Consider the following 25269-nt stretch of genomic DNA (forward strand, 5'->3'; position numbering starts at 1 on the left):
GACAAAAAATAAAAAGCACTATTCTGAATATTCCCACACATCTTCTCCCTCAAATGCTACAGCTGTTTTATTCCTTCATAAGTCTTTAATCAGAGGATTTCAATACTTAATTACAAAAAAAAAATTAACCTCACATCATTCCTTTGCTGTCAGGCAGCATTTTCCTTCTTATGTGGATAAGCTGGGCATTAAGGGACTCTGTGATTTTTGCAAAATGTCATGGCAAGCCACTGGCAACCTCTAAGATTCCAAATTTATAAGCCTGTAATCTGCTGACTTGACACTAACATTCTTTTTCAGCTGGCAAATCCAATGGAAATATCCTAAATCCTGGTTGGGACTGGGAGGAGTTATTCTGAGATGAGAGTTACTGCATAAATGTGCTAATGCTGCCATTATCAGTGTTGAGAAGACAACAAATAGAAGATGAGTAAATACACAGGTTAAAATTCAGGTGTTTTGGGGTGTGCACACCTGAATTTCATAAAGATTGTGAAATTGGAGAGTTAAGAAGCTGGAAGCCCTAAGGAGACAGACACAAGGGGAATCCTCAGGGTCAGCCCCAGCAGTTCAGAGGAATCACTGGCACATCCCTCTGTGGCTGTGGCCATGGGGATGAAAGGCACCAGGATTTATCCTAACCTCCCTAGGCAAAGGGCACTCAGACAGGTTTAGTAGAGTTTTCCTCTCATGTGGCCACAACTCTTTTTTGGTGTTCCCCAAGTGGTTTTTGAGAGTTGTAAGTTTTGAGGTGATTGCTCCATACTAAACATGAGAGAGATGATACTTTTTCAAGTCTGTTTGTAAAATTTCAGCTGATACTACATTATTTGTGCTTGAGTTGCCTTTTCAAGCTTGCTCTTTACAGCCAGGAGAGATATAAAAATTTATGCAAAATGATGTACCCAGAAGCTTCTTTGTTTTTTCCAGACATATGAGTTGGGCAAATAAACTGGGAAAAAAACCCCAAAAAAACCCCAAAACTGTTTTTGGCAGACTGTGCTCTCTGTTGTCCTGCCACTTTTATAGGATTTAAGGAATTGGAGCCCTATGCAGCGATCTTTGTCTTTTAAGTCAGACTTTAAAAGGTATCTGGGATAGTGACAAAGTTTTGTGCCATTTTTCTTATGATGGAAATAACAGTTATAAACTTGGGATAAACCAAGCTAAACTGATAACTCTTTTTACTAAACTGAGACAAAATAATATGAAAGTAAATAATATGTCAGGGGTAGAAGTATTAAACTAAACGTTTTAATGTTTTCCATTGCAGCTAGCGTAGGTAATGGAATAATTTCAAAATCTCTTTTATTTAAAATTTTGCTTCAATTAAGGAAATCCATGTGTGAGGGCACGGTATACCTTCCCTTAAGAGAAGTGTAGGTAGATAATAATTTAAGTCTATTTGACATTAGTCATGCCACTGGGCAATACTGTGACTACTCACATGTCTTCCTACTTTCTTTTTGTCTCTTGAGGAAGGCATGCCCAAATAACTTTAATGTAACTTACCATTGTACCATCAAAAGAAACGTTGCTTTTGATATTTCTTTGATTTAAGCAGTAGTAAAATACTGCAGGAAGGCATGCACATAATTTTATACCTATATTCAGTAGCTGGAATACTGTGGTTTGATTCCATCTGCGTTTCCCATAGTTGGGGGTGCAGCATTGGAGGTTCTTCAGCAGGGGAGCTCAGTGTGGTTTCTCACGCTGCCGTGGGGAGCAGAGCGGTGCGATCTCGCTGACAGCACACGGCAGCAGTTTGGCAGGAGGCTGGGATGGCGTTTGTGTCGCCGAGCCCAAGGTCGCGCATCTCGGCGGGCAATGCTGGCCGGGGCCGGGCGCTCCGGGTGCGGGCGGCGGGGATTTGCGGCATTGGCCATGCTGGGGGCTGGCTGGCCGCCAGGCAGGGCTGCTGTGCCGGGCAGGCACCGCGCTGGCAGCAGCAATGCGCTGCAGGGCTCTGTGTGGAGCCCGCGCCTCGCCGAGACCGTGCTGTTTATGGTTTTGTAGTATGTGATGTCATGAGGGTGTTGGCTTTTAGGAATTGCACTACTGAGGAAGCAGTTTGAAATGCAGGCAGAATCCTCCAGACCTTCGAGTGCGCGCTCGGTTTCTTCTTAGTTAGCTCTGGACAAAGGTACAGATGGATACGTACGTGCGTATTTTTTTAGTGGGGAATTAACATATGGAATATAGAAGAGATTTAAGTGGATACAATACCTGAAGGCGATGTCGAGCCAGTCTGGATTTTCAAACTCTCTTCCTCTACCGGGATATCCATTCTACCAGGTGTCATGCAGGTATATCGTGCTTTAACTTTTACCTTTCAATGCAGTTGCATATAGAGCCGCAGCATGATGAGTGTGTTAACTGATTTTTTTTTCCCCCCATTTCTTTGTTCTCAGAAAAAAATTATGAAATTGGACAGTTAAGAAGCTGAAAACCATAAATATTATTTTAGAACACTCTGTGTCTGAGCTTATGGTTAAGTTCACTTTTATTTAGAGCAAATATTTTTATTTTTGAGCATACTAAATATTTTCGGAGTTTTTCTAACTGGAAAAATGAAGTTGTAACCTTGGAGATTTTTTTAAAGTGAGTTATGTATTCAGATATTTCTCTCATTTATTGGGAGCCAGGTATCTATGGTGTTAAGAAAAGGCAATTATACAGATTTCTAAAACTTTAATGATTTCAAGTCTTTTCATGTATCATTATATAAGGTAAATAAACAGAAGTAATTACTGACATTTTGCTTCTAAGACAATTCACACAAAATATGCACATGTGAAAAGGTTATAAATACCAGTGTTGTTGTAAAGCTAAATTGTACAATCTTCTTATTTTATCTTTTTGACTCAACAGTCTTGCTTTATTAATAATCCTTCCTTCTGAAAGTGCTGTATAACAGTTTTCTAGTGAATGGGCTGGATCCTAACCATGAAATTACTCTTCCTGCTGTAGAAGACTGTAATATTGCATAATAATTAGAGGGAATGCGTTACAGTACTTCTGTGGCTGAAAGAGCTCAGGTTTCTGGCACACCTTGATACTGGAGTGTAATCTCTGTTTATTGTGTCTAAATCTGAAGTCCCTGCAACAATAACAGAGGGAGGGGAGAATGGGTGTTAGGACAGGAGTTTTGTGCTATTACTCATCTTTCACTAAGGCATATGAGAAGAAGGATAAGAGAATAAGTTAATTTTTAACATACTGAGATCTAGGGAACGAATCTGACAATTTCCATTTACTGCAGCATAGACAGTGGTATGGGTTAGTTTGGTAAGGCTGCAGTGATAGTCACTTGTCAGTAGAAACAAGCATGGTTCTGCATAGAGTTGGTTTAAACACTTTTTTATATGTTTCTTGAAATAAATTCTATATATTTCTATCTCTGTGGCACTACTGGGGATGTCTGCTCAAGGGTACCAGAGTTAGCCCTTGAGAGGTCAGTCACACTGACTCCTCATATTTGGTTGTCCTTTGGTCTGACTTTAGTGGAAGCTGAAGTCTAGTAACCTTTCTCCGTTTTTTTTTTTTTCTTTTTTTTTTTTTTCCTGGACATTTTTTTGTGGTAAAAGGACACGAATAAGCTGGAAATTAGACAAGAGATATTCAGTAAATGGCAGCTGATGTGAAAAGCTTCACTTCTCACCCATGTGTTAGGTGCTTAGTCAAAGTCACAGCTTTTCACTCCTGCTCCTTAAGATCAGAATATCCAGAGCCACAACCCAACTCCCAAGTTTCCACTGTGACCTTCTGGACAAGAGTGAAGGTCTCATGAGTAGGTTCCAAGTCCTCTATTGTGAAAAGAGAGATTCAAAATTCTGGACTTTGGATCCCCATTGCTTATCTGCATTTTGGTTTTAATTCTTTCTGTTTCTTACATGGTTTTAAATAGTTATTCAGCTTTTCAGTGATGTCTGTGTTTAATAATTTTCAGATAACATAATTAGTTTCTGTTATATGCAACTGAGCTTATTAAGATACTGCTTTATGTATGTAAAATTGGGTGGACTTACTTCCTTTAATGACTAAGTCATTCTGACTTTGCAACTGTTTCAATACCTTAAAAGATAAATTCCTGACATTGTCTACAACTACTGATAACTGTAGAATGTAAAATTAGTATTCCTGCAGTACTTTTAGAGCTCATCCTCAGTGCAGAATTTTTCTTTCGGAATAGTAACATACATCCACTTTTGCTTGTAATTTTGCTTATAATTTTGCTTGTAGTTTTGAGGAGTAATGTACCTTACAGGCAGGGCTGAATTAGTGTCTCCACTCTAGTTGTCATTTTCTGGTGAGTGAACTTTTCCCAGTAAAATAAATAGACAGTGGGGACTACTGTTTATCATAATTGGTTTGTGATCATGATTGTTTTGTGAACTCTAGTGGGAAGGTTAGTGTACATTATGCTAAACTTGTATATTGGCAGAGACATTAAATCTACTGTGATTTGCTGTTGAGATGGGATAAAAGTCCTGAACAGAGTTCTGGAAAAGCTCTCTTCAGGCAGCTTTTTGTCTTTTTTTATCTTGTAGATAAAACCAATTTTCCGCAGATCAGAATTGTCATTGGGATTGCTTAGTGTTCAGAATGGATTGTGCTTTCTGTTAGCCATAAAGAATTGTACTTTTGGAGTAATATTTTTGTAGAAATGTGGATTAAGTATTGATGGTAGCCTGTTCTGGAGGAATGCACAATCAGTGTTGTGTTCGTTCACGGTTTTCTAAGATTGCTCAGGGCATTGTTTATGTTGGACATGACCAAGATGCTGTCCCCAAAACTGGGTCACTCAGGGGTAGCATGGCCTCCTGGTTAGCTGTGGATTTGGCATTGCATAAATCAGGAGTTTGGCTTGGGGACTGTGTTTTCTGAGCCATGTTGTATTTCATTTTTGGTATCCATGTAATGCAGGATTGGTGTTTCTTGCGTTTCCATATTTGAAGAAAATTTAGAGATTAATATAATTTAATTTGAGTGTGATAAAAATGCTTCCTTTTATCTTTTATAAGAGCATAATAAAAGAGATCTGGTCTAGATATTAGTTGTAGAAAATGCCCCATGTGATTGAAAAACACTTGGAGTAATTTGTCATCTTTGTTCTACTACAGATTTGGTATTTGGTATAGAAATTCAGAGAAAATATGATCCTCTGTAATTCATCTCCTTCAAGATGGGTAGCAGCAAATGTAGACTTTGTTGTTAAAATTTAAATGGTAGCCAGAATAAGCCTGCAAGTGAACCTGTCATTACTCTGGCTAATATGGCATCAGCCACAGAGCTTGCATTTTTTCATCTGCTTCATGGTGTAATGTTGGTTTTTCTTTGTATATCATATGGTGTAGAAGGAAGTCTGTTCAAAAGTCTTTCAAAATATTCTTACCACATTTGATTTTCATAAACTTAATCAGTAGAGATTAAGAACAAAGGCTGTACTCATGTCTTTCTCCCAGTTACCCTGGTATGGAAAGAACTGTTTATTGTAAGAACATTTGCTATCTCTCATTGCTTTAGGCTGCTAGACAAGGAGAGTGTAGTCTTGTGAATATTTCTTTGGCAAAGAAGACATCTGGGATCCTAGGCATGTTTTATGGGGAAAGCCAGAGCTTTTAGCAGCAGATTGCAGCCATTTTAGAAAACAGTTGTTGTTTTTGTTTGCCTCACAAATACACATTCAAACACAGTTTTGATTAGGAGTTACATCTCTTTCCTCATGGAGATGTGAGATAATTGCAAAACCCAACTGTGTCTCACCTATCACTGTTGTTTTTGTGATGCAGTTGGGAGTTTTGCTGGTGGACTGTGATAACCTTAATAAGAGGATTCACCTTTGTCCTAATCAAAATCAGAACATTCTGCATCCCTGTGTAATACTGGAATTCCTGCTTCCAGCAAGGTCAATGGAAACCACGTTTCTTGGAATGCACATGCTATTGCACTTCTTCTGTCTGCTAATAAAGAAAAGGGAGAAAACACAGCTATCCAGCTGTTGACAGTGAAAACTTGTAATCTTGGGAATTCAAGATGAGTCCACTGCACCTGTGCAGTTGATTCTGAATGCAGTTGATGCAAATTCCATCCAGTCATAGCAATAGCCCAGGTAAGTTACTATAACTGAAACTGAGCAGCAAATGGGCAGTGCTTATCTGTGGAAAGGGAGGAGATTTTGCAGCATTAAGCCACTGCTTTTCTTTTGAGGAGGGAGCCACTGCCCACTTCAAATGTTGCCTTTTATTAGAATACAGTCCTTAAATTAAAAAAAAAAAAAAAAGAAAGAAAACTGCTGTATTTTAGAGAGAGGAATAAATCTTGATTGCTTCCTTGTTGTGCAGTGTTAGAAGACAGTGAATGCTTGTAAAGAAACAGATTTACTCAGTTTTCATTGTAGCATAGTTTAACAAGTTTACCTACATTAAAATCTCTTGAGAAATAATGTGCCCAGGCAAATAGTCAAGATTAACAAAAATTGTATTGCAACATTTTTGGTTAGTGTTAGGGGAAGTCCTGGGTAGCTATTTAATATTGCTATTCAGAATATTCAGCAGTAGGCATGTGTATGACAGGGATTTACGGTTCCATTTTTCTTGGAATAACTAAATCAGTTGAGCAAAACTTCCTGTATTTTATGTTCTTTGCTAGTTCAGAGCTGTTGCCTTTCATTTGTAGGGAAGAGGAGAAAGGGGAGAGTTTTTGGCTAAATGGACAAAATATATGCAAGAACATGGTGTGCTAAATTTGTGCTGGCCTTAGAAGCTACTTCCCCATAGAATTTGATTTTTATATATGGCTACAACAAAATGTAGCTTTCATGTTAGGAGAGGGAGATTGTTCTCTGGTTTTTAGAAAGATAATTCCTTCTTCAGGGCTTGGGAAGAACTATTGAATAAGGCTGGTGCTGTAGGAATATATTAAATTCAGATTTAAGGAAGAAGGAATGATTAAAATCTGAAGAGGACAGTTTTATATATTTTATCCTCTGTAATATTTAGAATGTGGGCAGGCTATTTTTATATTTAAATGATTTAAACATTAAATAGATATATATATATATAATTGCTTTATAGGGTAATGGAAAGATTGCTTTTAAGTAAAAGACCTTTTCATTTTTTCTAAGGGGCCTCATGATTAGAATGTCAGCAGTTATTTGGGCTTGACAGAACAAACAACCCATGAAAAAGTTTCCCATAATAAAAAGTAACTCATTAAGCAAGAATGGACTTGAAAAAAGAGTTCAACTTGCAGGGAATGAATCTTAAGCACGAGGTGCTCTTTGAGAAGATAAAATGATAGGAAAACTATGAAAGATGAGGCAGGTTGGAGGGTCATCATCTCTAACTTTTGTCCAGAAGTCAGAAGCACGAAATGGTGAGAGATGTTGATTAAGGTGTTGTGGCTCCTCGTGGTGTTGCAGGACTGTCCTCAGTTCCTTCCTTGGAAAAGTGCAGCTGGTAGGAATGCATCCCTTACAAAATGCCTCTGATAGGGCAAATCTCTTTGCTTTTCCTGAGCTCTTACCTCTTGCTTTCCTGCCAGTTCCCCTTTTTTTCTCACTCTATTTTCTCCTTTTTTCCCATATTTTTTTCTCTCTGCTGTTTTGTCCTGTCTGAGCTGGAAATGAGAAGCCATAGTGTGTGAGTGCCCAGGAGATGGGACAATGCTGCCCATGGCTCCCTGGTGACCTGCAGGGCAGGACCAGCTGTGGAGCTGTGTGTGCTGATGCTGCCCCAGGTTCACCTGAGCTCTTGTGAAACTGTTGGCAGTGGTGTTGTTTCACCTCTGAGTTGCAATGGGTATTGCCTTCTTGAGGCATCTGTATCACCTGGGGCTCCTCAGGTCTCTCTGCACATTCCCAGTGTGGCTCAGGTTACACTTGCTGGAAAGGTTGTAATCAGATGAACGGGTGGCTGATTGCAACAATTCATTGTAAATCATCCTGTCAGGAAAGAGGAAACTCTGAGGAAAAATGTGAGCATTATGGTAATGTTAGCCATTAAGTGTCCTTAAAAGGAGGCAAAAGAATAAACTGCATATGGTGCAAAGCAGTAGCTGTGATGTGGACTGCTTACTTTTCTAATTAATTCTGACTGAAACTTTGAATATTTCTTCTTGTTGGCTTTGTGCATTCAGGTATTTCAGGCTCTCATTCACAGAAATGTAATTGCAGTTCTTCTAACGACATTGATATTTGGGTGGCAGAACTTGTTGCAGCAAGTTCTACGTGGCTTTTTTCTTAACTGCTGTTTTCTAACACATTATTCATTATGAAGAAAGGAAAATATCTAGTGTACCTAGAGATTTAGATGTACAATATTTTGTACTTTCATTATTCTGAAGACTTCAGCATGAAGTGGTGGTTTGTTCTTTTATTTTTGGAACATTATGCATTATTTCTGTTGTTTTAGGGGATTTTGGTTCTGAAACAAAATGTGTTGGCATAAATGTATGCTGACTTGGTTTTGTGAATGATGCTGCTTCTGAATTCTCTGTGGTTCTTTCTGCCAAACCATTTCTGCCTCAACATCTACTTGCATCATTAAGTTAATGAATTATCACAGATCTTGATTTAGAAGTGTACTTCCTAAGATTCCCATTCTGATTGATTCTCTTGGAGCTGAAGGTGCCTGGATACCTCTTGATTGCTTTTTAAAAATCCTTACAGGGATGTGTCTGGAGGTTTTCTGGGGTTTACTTGGAGTGTTGAGATAGTCCAGGTTTAGCAGTAAAATGCAGGTCACAGAATCATCCTGTAACACTGAGTTTATGCTCTGAATACAGTGGTTTTGAAATTAAATATGGAAACTAAGTTTGAGTCTTAGAGATGAACCTGTAGAGAAATACTGTGCTTTCCAGTATACATGGTAGAAATTTTTGCTTGTATTAAATCCTGCAGTTGAAATGATGGCTCTAGAAGTGGTCCTGGTTTGTGAAACATTTCATTGATAATTTGAGGAATGTAAACTAAGAATTTGTTATAATTTGGTTTGGAGAAAAATAGTTGGAGTAGTGCAAGAAAATTTGTGAAGCATAAATTTGCAAGTTTCTTCTTTATGCAAATTCACAACTTATTAAATCATAACTGAGGGCATTGCAAAGGCTTAAAAGTTGTTTTTAAAACAATTAACTGTAGGAAAATTAAAACTAATGCTGTGATTTATGTTGATATTTGAATAAGTGTCTGCTAATATTTGAGTTATAACAAATTGTTAAATATAGATTGTATCTATTCAAATGAGATGCAGGTTATATTTAGTCTCACTTTTTATGCTGTTATTTTGGCAGGTGTGTGATTTATGACATTGCTAATCCAGTTTCATGAGTCCTGCAATTCATTTGAAGGACACCTTCCTGCAGTAAAGGAGAATAAATTTGAACACTAAGTAAATGGATGCTTACATATTCCATTTTTAGACTTTTTGCAGAAAACCAGACTCCTTTTTTCTCACATGCTGAGGAGAGCCATCTTAAGAAAGACACTTATTTAAGCAGTTGGTCCTGTTGACGTGGAAATGCCTCTGTGCTGCTGAGATGACTGCAATGCAGATAATGCTGATGGTGCTTGCCTTTTCAAAATTTACATCAGGTTTTCAGCTCCTGCAAGAGGTTTCATTCACTCATGGCTTTGGGTGAGGAATAATCATCTGCTGAAGCAGACAATTACAGTGGAGATGACTGTAATGGCTGAGATTATGAGCTCATGTGGGGAGGGTTCCAGGGCTCTGCATGAGGATGCTGCTGCCTTGGTGTGTCTGTCTGGGCTATTGCTATGAGCTGCCCCAGGTGAAAAATCTGATCCCACAGAGCACTTCTCCAGAAATTAAGATCTGTGTAATTTTCAGACACTATTGCATGTTATTCTCTTTCCTTGGAAGCTCTTGGGTTTTGTACCCTTTACCTTTGCTTGCTGTGACATTACTGGCTTAGTTCTCTGTTCCTATGGCTACTGTCCTCTCCTGCAGTGGGACAGCATCTCTGCTCTGTTCTTGCACTTCTCAAATTTCATCTCTGCAAATTTCAGCCTGCACTTTGCTGCCCCTATCCCTGAAGTGTTGCAGACCTGCCCATTTTCCCTTTGGCTTTGTAGAGCCTCTTGTTAGAGGCCCTGGCTCTCTGCAGGGCTGCTGCAGCATTCTTGGAGCTCAGTAGCACTTCCCCTCCTCTTCCCTGTTCCTATCTAAATAATCCACATTTTACCTGCTGCTTTAGCTACATCATCCAGTTGAAAAATCCGTTTCTTGGCCCTCCTGTTAAACTGCATCAAGTTCAAGCTTGTCTTTCTTGCTTTAAGACATGTCATTAGCTCTGTCCCCACTCTGGCTTTTTACCAGGTTACTCCCTCTGCTTAAGCCTGTTCAGAAGTGGATATAATAAAAATTACTTGCTTTTTGCTTGTGTGCTGTTTACCAGGTAAGATTTCTGGATTTGAAATACATCCTGGTTTATAGAATTCATAACTGTTGGTTATTCATTTATTACTGTTGTGAAAAATATAGTTGTCTGGTCTTTCCCAGCTTCTTATGGATTTTACTGTTTTCCATTCCCTCTTTCTGTCCCCTTTTAGGTAAAAGCTGGAGTGTTTCCCTTCATTTTCTAACAGCTGTTCAGTCTTTTCCATTGCTTTTAATAAATAAAAAAGATTGCCTGAAGGGAACAAGGGAAGTAAAAGAAAAACTTAGAGCATTACCCATAATTATGGAGTCTTTTAATTGTGCCTTTGTCTTCTATTGGAGAGGGTTAGGTTTGAGGTGATTTTACAGATCCAAAAATACTGTTCAGAAAAGTATCTCTGCTGTGAATTTTTCCCAGTAATAACAAGTCAGCATGTGTGTATTGATTAAAAAATGTGTTTGTATTGCAAATCAACTGAATTTTATTTAGAATGGTTTTCATGTGTGTCCACCAGATATTTCTGGTGTTCTAACTCAGCTTTTCTGAAGCTGTTCTGTATCTCTGAAGAACAGGAGGAAGTTTGGTATAGCTTTTGGATGGGGAAAGGGACAATAAATTTTTCATTCTGATTTTGGCTATTCATGTGGAAACCTTTAAAGGCAGGTTTGTTTTCTCCCTGCACAGTATTACCATAGATGGATAAAATGCAGGATATTTAGTATGTGTCCTGTGTCAACTTGTTATACTAAAATCTTAGTTCACAATTCAGAATTGTTAAATTAAAGAAAAGCAGCATGGATCTTTTAATGCCTTCCAAGAGTCTTTCATGTTCCCTGGCAGAAGTGTTTTTCTTTTATGGATTTATTGCTGCTGTCTGCTGGGCCTGCTTTATTTCCATGTGCTGAAAATATTAGGCAAATGTGCAGTGGATTTGGTAATGTAAACTTCTCTATTGCTTTGCACTATGGGTCTTGATTTCACTCCATTGTGCTTTCTCTCTCTATTCTTTTCTGCCCTCTTCCACCCTGCTGGGTCATGATGTGCTGTATTTCAGATGCTAAAAGCTCCTGAAGATAAGCCCCTTATTTTTAAGTACAAGCTGTTCTGAAAACCTGAGTTGCTTAAATGTCATAATTTTGCATGTTTAAAACCTAAATTTTCTTAACAATCAAGGCATTGGGTGTTTGTACTTTTAAGTTTGTGTAGTCTACTTACTGCAGTGATTTGAAAGAAACTTCCTGTGTACTTTATCAGTATTAATGTCTATTACAATAGTATTCTGAAATATTCTCTATTCTTTCTGGTTTTAATTTCAACTTGAGTAAAGTGTGGTTTGTAAAAGTCCACAAACATACTCCCATAATCTCTGTTTTTTGTATTATGGCTGAATTTTTAGAGGTTGAAAGCATTACAGACAGAGAGTCAATGGCAGCATTTATTTTGTCTACTTGAGTACAGGATGTATCAGGAACTGTAACAGGAGTTTGGGCTAAAGTTCTTTGAAGCAATGCTGATGCCTGATTAGTTCTGTTGAGTAGTTGTGTCCCAATACATGAATCTATTCTCTGCTCTGTTATTTTTAAACTATTGTCTATTCCTTGGTTGTTTTTCCAGTTGTGAATATCCTCATGCTGCACATTAGTCTTGGCAGTGCATTCACTTCTCCTTGCATCACATATAGCATATTAAGCCCTGCTTGAGCACTAGCCAGAACATTTTTGGTAGAGTGATCATTGTTAATCTGCTGATCATGGTTAAGTGCACTGATTTGGAAGTGGAGATCTGTGAGTGTTGGGACATGTGTCTTGGATCAAAGCTGTGCATGTGTGTTTACTTCACAGAACTCTGATGAAATGCTGGCAGCCTTGACTGGAGCCCAGCCGGAGGCACCTTGAGTTGTGCAAGCAATTGTGGTTCAAGTTTAGAAGTGTAGTACAGATGGTTGAATCAGTTCTTTCAAAGAAAGAAGCCCTTTTTGGACTGTGGAAAGAAAAACTGCTTAGACCAGATTGATAAACTCAAATGGTGTGAATTGTCCTGTGAAAATCTGCAGAAACTGGTTGAAATGAAAAAGTTGTCATGGTAGGGCTTGGGTCATGATGTGCTGCTCATTTGCACATGTTGCTGTGTTCTGTGGAGAGTTCTCATGCAGATACTGAGGAGGTTTTCTTTGGTGATAGCCAGGACAGAAAGCAGAAGTAGGAGATCCCATAGGACAGAGGTGACTTCTCAATATTCGTATCAGACAACTGCAGAGCTGCTGCATGCACATCAATTAACATTTCCACAAAACCCCCTATAGCTCTACTGCCTAAGTCAGATGTGATTGGTAATTTGGTGGTTGCCCAAGCAGATGTCTTGCACTCTTCTGGGAAAATGCTGCCAAAGCACTGAGATCAGCAGCAGTCACACAAATGGTGCTTGAAGAGATGGAGATTGTGTCCTGACTACATCTACCATCATGCATCCCATCCAGTTTGGTCTTCTGCTGCCTTCTTTGATTTATTCTGTTTGTTTTGATGGGTGCTGTTTTGCTTGTTTTTAAATGAAAATGGTAATTATTTGGCCTTACTTTTGTAATGTACAACACAGTTGTGTTTTGCCAAGTACCAGTGCCCTGCAGTGTGTTTCAAAAAATGTGTCGTCTGCTGCCTGTTTGGATCACTGTGTTTTGGTGCTTGCATGAAATTGAACAGGAATCTGATCTGATGGATGTATGGTCAATAAATAAGCACTAGGAATGCTCAAGTAAGAGCATTTCTGGATTAATTTCTTGAGGATTTCTTTTGTTGTTTGATTAGTGAAGAGCAAAAGATTTTTTAACTCTGATTGTAGTACCAAAGGACATTTACATGAGAGCAACAGCTGGTATGTCTTGAGTACAGTTTTGAGGCAAATAATTTTGTGGTGTAAAGAAAGGAGAACTTCTCTAAATATTAAAATGGTTAAGTATACAGCAGAGTATAAAGTGTGCACTTTTTTCTATTTCCTACTTCAGAAGAGGTGGTTATAGTTTTAACTGGGAACCTGATTTCTCTAAAGTTATACCACATGATGAAATTTTGTATCCTTAAAAGTCTGATGTTCATAATTGCTTCTAAAATGTTACTCACCTTTTATAATATGTACTCTGATTTTGTGATTTTGGAAGCTCTTTAAGATCCTTCAGAAAAATGAGCTAATGTTTGAAATCATTCCAGTAGCTTGATTAATATGATTAATACTATTGGTCTGGAAGCTGTTGCTCCTGAGTCACTTCTCCTTTTTGCTAGTAAAACCAGTGCTTCTCATTCTGATCAACAGAAGTTAAGTGCTTCTGTGCATAGAACAAACTGAAGCATTCACAGTGTTTGAGAAATTGCCAAATATGAGGGCTTTGTAATTCAACAGATAAAATTGGAATTGGTTTATTGGCTCCTCTTGTTTTAGTTTAATGTTATGAATTCATGTTGATAGTTGATACTGGCTTCCATCACTTCATCATTTTATCTATAAATTTTAAAATATAAGGAATCCAACACAGAAGTGTTGTAGAGCACAAATATAATTAGTTATTGCTAATAGATGAAGTCTGTTTCCCAGAATGGAGGAAAGCCAAAGACTGCCATAACAGAATTGTTCTTCTTATGCCTTTCATGTATTATGTAGATGGGATATGATGGAGGTGCAAGTCAGAGTGCTAAAGATAGCCAGGAAAATGTTTGGAGTGATTTAAGGTAATAATTAGGTAGTTGGCAGTGATGCCTGAAGTTTTGACTTTCATGTTTTTTAGATTCTGTACTGTGTTACAGTATATACAGTTATATACAGAGTATATAACTATGAACTTCATATAAAGTGTTAGCAAATTCTCTTCACAGTTCAGTCAGACAAAACAATCCTTTTCCAGCCTGAGGACCAAGGACACCATTGCAACTTCAGACCCAAAAAATATCAACAGAAGCAAGTTGAGGAGGGCAAACTGGGAGGATGGGGCTGCATGACCTGGAGCTGTAATTGGACAATTAACCCCAATATGTAAAGGAACCAAAACTTTAAAAAGTGTGAAAACTCATGACTCTGGGTCCTATCTTAGGTCCATTTTGGGTGGAGCCACAGCCAGGCTCTTGCACTGCCCAAGGTGTGTCCTTTAAAGGCCTTTCAATAAATACCTACTTTATTCCTTTAATTCTGTCTAGCCTCTGTTCTAGGGAGCCTCTCAGGGCATCAGCAGGATGCAAGTTTATTCCTTTATTTTAGATTTGACTTTGAGAGATGCTCTGTCTTCAGCTAAAACTATAGTAAATTTCCACTCTTTTCTCACCTGATTTGTGATACTGGTTAAGTTTTAACATAGGATCAGATTTTACTGTGGAAGGGAAAGGACAATGAGTTTGTGTGTATAAAAGTTGTTATTTTTATTATTGTTTTAATTATTATTTCTAAAGATACTGCCCAAGAACCAATGTCATACTGTGGATTGTTCATCTTGAATTCTGATATCTTTTTTTTTCCTTTGCTGCACTAGAAAATCTTACATTATTGAAGTCCATTGCATCTTAGCAGATGAGGTATATTGCAGCACAAATAACTTGCACCTCTGTGTTTCTCCCTAATAAGCACAGCTATGAGTGAACTGCTGTAAGACAAATAGTTGGGTCTGACACTTTTTAAAAAGGCTTCGATTTTTTTGTTAATACTGGCAATTGCTATCAATTGAGGCTTTTGTGAAAAGGACTGAAAGGACTATTTTATGAAAACCTGTTAGTGCTTTACTGTCTTTATCCAACTCAGTCTGGATTCAATGTATTGATATAAATAATTCCTGGAGTCCCTCTGAGTTGTTTGGTTCCTGTAGGAAATTGGATTGAAACTTAAATGGTATGACAGCTTAAACTAAGTAAACACAGGTTATTAATTGTACAGATTTTTATTTAGTTGATTTTTCTAATCAGTACGCATGCCAGAGTTTTTTTTGGTGCTGATTTAGAACATTCTGCCTGTAGAACTTGGTAGGTTTTGTCAGTGAGCCTGCTGTTGTTAAATGGTGCATTTTAGAAAGGCAGTCATTACTCTTGCTTGATCATGGTTTGGAGCAATATGCAGAAATAAAGGGCTTTGACTCCCTACCACTTCTTGCCCTTGGAATAATAAGCAATTCAACTCTAACTCTTCATAGAAGGATACTTCTTTTTGGTAGAAAAATATGAATCTATTTTCTAAGTATAGCCTACTTTTTGTGCTTTTCTACTTCATTGAGTGCCTTGATGAGTTCTGGATAACAATAAAAACGATGCCCTTGACTTGGAAAAAGTAATGAACCAAATCATTGAGCTACATAGGAAGTTAAATAGTAAGATGAGAAATTTTTTATGTACTGTATCTAACAGCCATGTACTTTTAAACATGTACTGTTCCTTCTTTGCCATCTGTGTTCTTTTAATGACTTAGTGGTTTAAATCACTTCCTGCGAAAAAGTTATTTCTAGATATTTTGGAGGCTTCTGCAGTGTTTGTGAAGTACTTGGCTTCAGTGCAGTGCTGTTGGTACTATTTCTGGTATTAGTGAAGCTGTTTGGTTCCGACATAAATTCCTGAAATACTCAATTTTATACATCCTCCCAAAATTTCAAGTTTCCTGCAATGTCGTTTACTTTCAAGAGAAAGTTAATGCCAAGTTGTCCATTTTGTTCCTCCCCTCCCCCCCTTGTGGTGTGAACAAAGATCCTTAACATCAAGAGAAAATGGGATTTTTTTCTTTTCCCGGTAATCCATGTATGTTCCCAATTAATTGATATCCTCTAAAACATGTATAAATATTAGTTTTTCCATCATTTTACATTTTGATCTTAATTCGTGATACTCTTGCATCATAGGACTTTCTTCTTTTGTGTTTCCTGGTAGGACATGTCATGGTGGATATAGGCTGAAGAGTTAAGTTTAAGTTTTTTTCTTTGTTATGTGATCTAACCTGATCTTCAGTAATTCAACACTAACTCTTCACACAAGGACACTCTTTTGGTAGAAAAATATATATCTCCTGAGAGTTGTCAACTCCACTTCTTGTCCTTTGCTACTTGATTGAAGTTCAGAATTTACTTTAAATATTGTTGTCTGATGATAGACTATAGGACAGCTACAAATAACAGCAACTTATGAGATTACCAAGGTGTATAATTTGTGAGCTTGTTGCAGAAAAACATGGTTCTTTGATTGTCTAAATAACTGCTGCAGTTTGTACTTTGTGGTGGCTTGGAGAAGAATTAACACCAAGTGTTCCACTTTTTCTCCCCTTGTGTATTTTTAGCAGGGAACTGAAAATATTTTCTAATCCCCAGAATTGTTTATGCATGCTGTGAGCAATGAATAGCCCTGTCAAGGTAGAGACTTATGTTTAAGAATCTGCAGGATTTCAAACATGATGGCTTTTAATTAATTTTTTTTTAACAGTATTCAACCCATTATATTTTAAAAAACCCACAGCTACATTTATAATTGCCTTTTTTTTTTTCCCCCAAGACTAGAAAAAACATGAGATGTCTTGCCCTCAGCTTTGCCTCCTCTCCTTTGCAGGTAACCAACCAATCTGTGGGGATATTGGCTTGGGCAGTCAGTCCCTGATAAACATTTGAGATTTCCTGCTGAGGTGGATTGCCTTAGTCTGCATTGACATGAAAATTATTCTGGCAGCCATCCTAAAAACCATATTCACCAAATATTTGATAAATAGCAAGTGTGAAATCTGAACGTCAGGAAATAATTACAAAGAGCAGAATGTTCAAGGGGAAGAAATAAACAAAATTCTTGCGATTTTAAATTGGCATTTTAGTTGTTGAGGTTTTTTTTTAAGAAAGTAGAATTTAGTTTCACTCAAACTGTCAACAGAATGAATTTCAGTAATTAAAATTTCTATTGTCTTCTCCAGGCATGAAAAGCTTTTTGTTGTTGTCATGGTGACAGTTGAGTGACAAGTTGAAAGTGAGCAATTGCTACTGACAGCTCCATGATGAACATTTGCAGTATTTCAGAAAGGATTTCAGGACAAAATAGGATTTCTTTACTGGGTTTCCAAAACATGTGTGGTGGGCATACAGCAAGGGAAATTCTACATTCTTGATTTTACAGTCTCCATAGTGCTTTTACCTCTGTAAATTCCATTATTTTAAAGATGGTGAGGGAAGTGACCTGCAAGGTACAACTGTGTTTGTAAATTGTGGTTGCATCAGGCAGGGCTGCACTAAAGTTTGTGTTTGTCTCAAAACTCTGTATTCAACAATACTCCAGTCACACACATCCTCATTGCCACATTCCTGGTGTTTTTCGAATATAAAATACTTTCTTTAAGTTCTGAGATTGTTTTAAGGGAAATATTTTAGTTCCTGAAAGTCATTTTTATGCATTCACCTGACTGCCCTGAATTCATATTCTTCTTGCTGTTGGTAAACATGAATTAATTTTTAGTAGCTTACTGATGTATCAGCTTTCTGATAATCAGCTGAATTGAAGGTTTCTTTAGATTTTAACTGGTGCAATGTAAATGCTGCTACTAGATGTGTAAAAGATCAACTTTGTACATTTTGAGAACTTTATTGATTAGGAAATCTGTGTAACTTCACAAATGTCTAGAGTCTCAAGGTAAAAACCTCAAGAATGCACGTATGTTTGTACACATGCATCTCTTAACATGTGTGTTTCTTTTTGCATATATATCTATAAAACTGCAAGAAAATGTACCTGTAAATGTATTCTTTAGGAGGGAGGCAATTTTAATTTCTGGTTTGGGCCAAATAGTAACTCAGAAAAACTTGTTTTATGAGGCTGTCACTGAAATAGTTGATGAGCTGAAGGACTGTGCTGCATTTGTGGAGGAAAACTCCATTGAAGCAATGCAATGAAATCTTCTGCATAATTGTGCATTTGACCAAATTGGTCAGATTTTTATCAGAGATAATGAAATATCTAAGATCAGAACTGTCATTCTGTGCTTGGTAAACCCTGACAGGATTTGCTTTCATTTGCTAAGGAGTAAGTGAACTGAGGACATCCCAAGCCTTTTTTTCTGTTTGCTTCTGATTCATGTCTTTATGAGCTCAGTGATTCAGAATGTGTTCTTACATGAAAAGCACTGTTTAAACATGAGGTTAAAGACATTACAATGAAAAGCACTGAAGTGTATTTTTTACTGCATGCAAGCTTTAGTATGTATCAAGTATCATTGTTTTCTATATAGTCTCTCAGTAGACTCAACACTTTCCCATATTACTGCTCTCTGTTTTAACTCTTCCTGGGGATAATGATTTTTAAGATGTCTTTTTGCAAAAATGGCAAGTAAGAATCTTTTACAGAAGGAGATGTACTGCTTGGTGCCCATTGGTCTTAATTCTGCAAACATTTGAGAAATGTGAGTTCTCCCATTTGAAGTGTTTGAACTAAGGATGTTTTTACATTGTTGTAGGTAAATCACAGATTACAACTGTAATCAGGTTTTATGTTGTAGTAGGTAAATGCCATCTCAGTTTTTTCAGGTTTCATTTGTATGGATTTTTTTTTTTTTTTTGTCTATGAAATAATCTAAATATTACTAAAGCTATAATTTAGACTTTTAGGTGATACCATTAATATGTCTCAACTATGCAAAGGGTATTATTATTATTGTACTAAAAAAAAAAAGCCTTGCTGTTCCTTGGAAACTGTGGCTTCTGTCCCTGCATAAATTTTTCCCTTCCTAATGAAGATAAGACACTTTCTGGTTAATTTTCTAACAATATTTAGTTTGTTAGTTTTATGCTGTAGTGTGTTTTATTTTCTTACTATCAAAAATACCTCTAATACAACAGTAATATTGACCATTATAATTACTTTCCATTAAGGGAGTTTTTACTGTTATGAGTAATTTCCAGGCATTTTCATTCAAATAACATACAGAAAACACAATAGCTGATTCTGTTCTTGTACATGATAAAATAATGCACACAGAAGTTTGTTATTTAAAGAAAAATAAATTTTTTTTTGAATTTGATGAATATAGGCAATATGAGGCAAAACTGGTTTGTGATCTAATCAGCAAAAAAAATTGATCTCTGCCTTTTGTGTAAAATAAACATATTTCACACTGAAGGGCCTATACTTGATTCCTTAGTCCTCTGCAGGAGCTCTGCTTCTTGCCAGTTAAAATAATGTGATTAGACTTTTAACTACAAAAATATTAGATGGGCAAAAACATGCACAAGCCAAGAAAAACAGGCATTTTACAAGTTCTGCCTTAATCTGTACTTTTCTACCTGCTTTGTAATAATTCTTAATTTATGATCAGGAAGTGTTACCTGCTATAATTCAGGTTTTTGTGAATGTTTAAGTAAATTATATAGGTTTAGCTGTAATAAGTTTTATTCATGCTTTTTTAAAGTATTAGCTGTTAATTTTTTTCTTAGAAACTCCACAATGGAAATAGAGATGCTGTGGTACAGTTTTCTCTCTTTGGTCATTCTGACTTTTCAGTAACAAGAAAATGATTGTGAATGGAAACATCTCAATGAGTAAAATAGTGTTCCTGAGAGAGATGAAGGAAATACAATAAGGAAGAGAAAGTGTGCCAGGGCAATGTTATTTTGTAACTCAAGGACTTACATTCTAATTTTCTCTTCATGTTGTGGTGCCAGCTTGTTGCAGATACTGATAGTTCTCCATGAATGAAGAGTGTACAAGGTAACGGAAAAAAATTCTTGAGAAAGGTTGAGATGGATGAGTCTTGAATTTCAGCTGGTTTTTGGAAGATAAAATGTGTCTCTGCTGTCTGTGTTCCTAGTTCAGGATCTCTATAGTGACCACAGTGTTATGACAGGCTGTTTGGATTAAAAGTAGTGCATAGGGGAAATCCTGCTGGAGGGTGAATAGTTCAGAGAGATTGGGGGTGGAAGAGCCTGAAGCAATACATGCACAGTGTTTCTATGATATTTGGAGATGGGAGGATCTGAAACATATTTACAAAATAATACTGTAAATGCAGGCACTGAGAAGATTTAAAATGAAAAGTTTTCCAAGACTCTATTGTATTATGGAGGTTGCAGTTAAAGTGGTGTTGAAGACTGGATTGAGAATCCCATTTTAATTATTTCCTGAGAAATTTGCTAATTTATACCGTTGGGATTTAATTTGTAGATACAACTGCTGCTGCTAATGTCCCACATTCTGCATTCTGAATTTTCTGCATTTTAAATGTCTGCTTAATTTGGAATCTCATAGGTCAGTTTAACACTTTGGTTTTGATTCATAAATTGATGAATATATAGTGATCTTGATTGTAAATGTTGTATAATTATACCTTAATATAATCTATATGTTTATAATTTGATTATAATATTGTTATATATTAGTTGTTGTGTGAGGAAGAGAACAGTATAATTCTGTGCAGAACTGGAACTACCTGTACTTCAAGCCCCAGGGAAAAATTGGGAGTTCAAGGAACAGAACATCTCAGTTGTAGAGGATTAGGAAGCAAGGAAAATTCCTGCAGTGTTTCTATGACTTTCTTTGGTTGCTGGAATTGTGTTTGCCTAAGGGAAGGTCCTGTGATCTGAGCAGTACCATGTGCCTGAAGAAGGATGTCTGATTTTTTTGCTAGTGCAGCCATTCGTGGTGGTTTTGGGTAGTAGTTGGTTTCTGAGCTCTCATGGTGGTTTTCCAGCTCAGGTGGCTCCAGAGGGAGACTGTGAAGATGATCAGAGGGCTGGAACAGCTCCTGTATGAGGAAAGGCTGGGGGACTTGGGGTTCTTCAGCCTGGAGAAGGCTCCAGGGAGACCCTAGTGTGGCTTTTGAGTACTTAGAGGGAGCTTACAGGAGGAGATGGTTTCATTATTGGAGTGAGGTGATAGGATGTGGGGCAATGACTTTAAACTGAAAGGGGGCAGGTTTAGATTAGACACTAGGAAGAAATGGTTCACTGTGAAATGGTGAGACTCTGGAACAGGTTGCCCAGAGAAATTTTGGATGCCTCATCCCTGGAAGTGTTCGAGAACAGATTGGATGGACTCTGACCCACCTGTTCTAGTGGGAAGTGTGCTGCCTCTGCAGGGGAGTTGGAACTAAATGATCCACAGGGTCCCTTGCAGTGCAAACCATTCTGATTCTGTGATAATTACATTGGAGTGACATTACTTCCTAGACTGGCATCCCATTACTTTAACTGAATGCTGTTTTAATAGGATCCGGCTGAAAAGTACACTAACTTTTTAATGGTCATGTAAGGTAGCAATAGCTCTAATACATACTTCTAGTATCTTAAGTGACCTCTTTACTTATTTTACCAAATACATGAACTTACCAATTCTACAAGCATGTAATGGAGGTCAGGTTATAGAAACTATTAATGCAACTTTCAGGATAGTCCTTGAAAAAATTCAGTTATTCCCTTGTGTTTGTTGCTTGGCTTATTAATGACTTTGATCCTTCTGTTGGTAAGCAGTTAGAAATGTGGCATCTTGCATGTGTCTATGACAAATGCCACTTGGCATTAAATGAAGGTTCCTTACTTCCACAAATAGTTGGTGTCACATGTTATGGGTGTAGATTATTTATTTTCTCTTAAGAATTTGCTCTTAGCTATAGCAGAAAATACCTTCAAAACTGAACCACCATCCTTGCATGTTTTTATGGGTAGGGCAAGATCACTTATAAAAAGAGTACATCTTTCCTTTCTCTTCCTTTGGGTAAACTTCTGGGGAAGACTATTAGGAAACAATGTGATTCTTGGTCCTGCTGTCAAGGCTTTTTTTTCCTTTTTTTTCCAGGAGGTTTTCAGCAAGATGGAGGGAGATGGGCTCACACACAATTCACAGCAAAGTACCTGGCTGATTTCTTTATTTTGTTGCCCATCCCAAAAGGGCCTGCTGACTACTCCCAAACATTCCTGTTGGAACTTCAATCAGTTACATTGTTTATTTTCTTTAGATCCTGTCACTTAAAACTGTCTATTACTAAATAGAACTTTAGTGGGTTTTTTTCCTTCTCACTGTAACTCTCACTTGTAATTTTCTAAGGGATCAACAAAATAGCCTTTGTGTCTGTTTTGTAGTTCTCATGTTACCTTTATGTCAATAGAAGTATTTGAGAATGAAAACAAGTATGTAAGGAATCTAGAACCAAACATTATGAGGTGCCAAAAAGTTCAAGCTGCTCTTTCTTTATGTCTCTAGAATACAATGTCTTATTCTGCAAACCTTTCCACATCCAAGGAATGTAGAATATCACATGGTCTTTGAGCTGTCTGATGGTAGTTAAATTCAGCAGCATAAAAGCTTGAAGTCATGGCATATAACATAACATATAACATGGCATATAACCCCAGAATACTGAATAGAAAACAAAGTTCATGTTATACAAGTTAAGAATAATAAATTTTTTCTTTTTTTTTTTTTTTAGAGAGTGTCTTTGTATTCAAAAATGAGACATTTTCCCTCCTTTCACTTTGATTTGACAGCAATTTGCATTAGAATGTGGTTGGTACTCTGAGATGAGTTTCATCTGTTGTATTAATATCACTGGTTTAGATTTAAATTCTTAGTTTCCAATGAACAGTAATAAGATGACAACATATGATACTAAGAAGCAAACATTTTCTGTATCATGTTAGGCTGAACTTGATGTTTCAGTGCAGTTATTAGTAAGCTGTACCAGGGTGAATTAAGTTTAGAGGGACTAGAAAGTAACTGAGCAGAAAGATTTTAATTAAGTAGTACAGGAAAGTTCATCTCAGAGTGAGCTTAGTTCTGGAGGCTTCTGTTTGGAGATCTCAGTTTTCAGGTGGCATTAATTGGTTCAGTTTTGAAGAAGTGCACTGACAATTTCATCTTGCCAAGTGATTTTGCTGAAGTTGCTTTGTGGGTGTTGCAATGCATTAGGATTCATTATGCTTTTACAGTCATATCCTATTTTACAGTGTGTTACCTCACAACTCTGAAAGAGTACAGGAGGAAGAAAGGCAACCAACTTCTTCCCACATGCATACAGTTAGTTCTGGAAGGGAAAAGAGCACTGATGTTGCCAAAATGTTGTTTTCAGAATATAGATGATTTTATGTTGGATGAAAATATTTTGAAGAACTAAGTTCTAGGCACTGGGAGAGATTTTTTGTAAATCCGTAAACAATTAATCTGGAAGACTGCAGTGTGTCTTGTTTATCTAGATTCAGGAATTTCAACCTGTTCTCGTTTCCTAGCTTTGCTGGAATTCTTTGGAAAAGTTGAAATAGTCCTTTCTGGTGTTGGAAAAACAATGAATGTTTTTGTTTGTATGTACTGCAGTAGCATCCTGAAAACTGCAAATGAAGTTAAGTCTAAATTGGTAGGCACCTTTTCTCTCTTTTGAAGGTCTTAAATTTTAATAAAATAATGATTTAATAAAAAAAAAGGAGGACTGCACAGGAAATCTGCTGCAGAGCTAAAATCTGAATCCTGATCTCCCAAATCCCCATATAGTAGTGCCAAAACCATTAACTTCTTTAATCTGTTAATGATGCAGAAAAACTTCAGGTATTTGCAAATCTAGACACTTCTTTCACTCTTTTTTTGTGGGAGAACTTAATTTCTCTGTAAGGACACATTTCTAAGTCACAAACCAGTTTCCAAAATAACTGAAATTCATCACTCCATGAATTCAAATTTTTTCAACTTTTTAATGCAAAACTGATGAATATAACTTCAAAGCAGAACCACTTTGTAAGTGAAGACTTACTTAGCAGAAATCATTCATCTTTATTCAGTGCTGCTTTCAAGTTTCTTATTTGTTTTAAAATAGACTCTGCAGTTGTAGTCTACTAAGTTTTGTTTTGGGGACAGCACACATTCAGAGAAATTATTTGTGAAATTTCTATAGTTTGTAAATTAAAATACAATGAAACTACTGAAAGCATGGACAGATGTTGTGTTGCTTGTAATCCTCTTGATTAAATATTAATGCAAATGATACTTGTCACGGTGCTCCTAGAGTGTTTGCATTTTAAGAATTAGCATTGAATAAAACCCTTTTTACTGTATGTTACTCTGAATTTACCAAGAATGTCTAGCTCTTAGTCTGGCTCTGTTCAGCCATATGCTTTGGAGTTCTTTATTTCTGTTCTTGCTGTATCTGTAAGGGAATAAAAATTAACTCCCTGAATGGTGAGGGACTATTTAATATCAGTATTTTCAAGAGTTTATGAAGTTTTCTGTAAGTTAAAAGATCCACATTTTTCAAAGGCATTCTGTCATCGTATGTTCTGTTAAATAATTACCTAAAGAACAAATATTATTTCATGTGAAGTTACTTCATCCCTTTAGCTGCCAAGTTTCAGTCACATGCTTGATGGAGGCTTTCTTGGCATTGAAAGGACTTAGTGCAGGATCTGAAGAAGTTTTTGGGATTTCTTTGAGTCTCTAATCCCGTTCTCACCGCGGGCCCTGTCAGCAGTGTGGGAGCTCTCTCTGCTGCTGGCAGCTCCTCCTGCTCCAGCGCTGCCCTTGCCTGTGCCTGGCTGCCAGGGCAGAGACCTGCAGTCCCAGCAGTGCCCGTGCTCTGCCCTGGACCTGCTGTTTGACAGCAGCAAACAGGGGGGATGCCCTGAGGTCAGCAAGGGGACTGTGCTCACAGCCTGGGGAATTGGCAGAGGACTGGTCCTTGTGCTGCCAAGGTGAGAGCCAGGGGGTGCTGCTGCAGGTGCCCTGCTGAGGGCTGCTTTTGGGGCATGTCTCAGCCACGTGAGCTGTGCTGGGGAGCTGTGCAGGCTGTGGATGCCCTGGTGATAAAGCAGCAGCAGTGCTGTTGTACCCTTGGAGGTGTTTCTGCTCCAGCTTCACTCTGGTGACAAGGGAGGCTCTGCTGGCGCCACAGCGCCGTGGAGCTACAGGACAAGAACCAGGC

General features: G+C 37.5%; 1 protein-coding gene across 12 annotated transcripts in view; it reads left to right on the forward strand.

Moving 5' to 3' along the window:
- The window catches only part of PLEKHA7 (pleckstrin homology domain containing A7), a 142512-nt gene that overhangs the window by 47650 nt on the left and 69593 nt on the right, over window positions 1–25269 (forward strand). The window contains exon 1 of one of the 12 annotated variants that reach the window (XM_079307913.1): window positions 1866–2306. The exons of 9 other annotated variants lie outside the window; for them this stretch is intronic. In XM_079307913.1, coding sequence (XP_079164039.1) covers window positions 2236–2306 — 71 coding nt within the window. In that variant the 5' untranslated portion in view covers window positions 1866–2235. Of the gene's footprint in view, window positions 1–1865; window positions 2307–24994; window positions 25040–25269 lie in introns of those variants that run through there. 2 more of the 12 variants (XM_079307911.1, XM_079307905.1) reach the window with 2 other exon arrangements.

Source organism: Erithacus rubecula (genome assembly GCF_903797595.1).
Source record: "Erithacus rubecula genome assembly, chromosome: 6".
Taxonomy (NCBI): Eukaryota; Metazoa; Chordata; class Aves; order Passeriformes; family Muscicapidae; genus Erithacus; species Erithacus rubecula.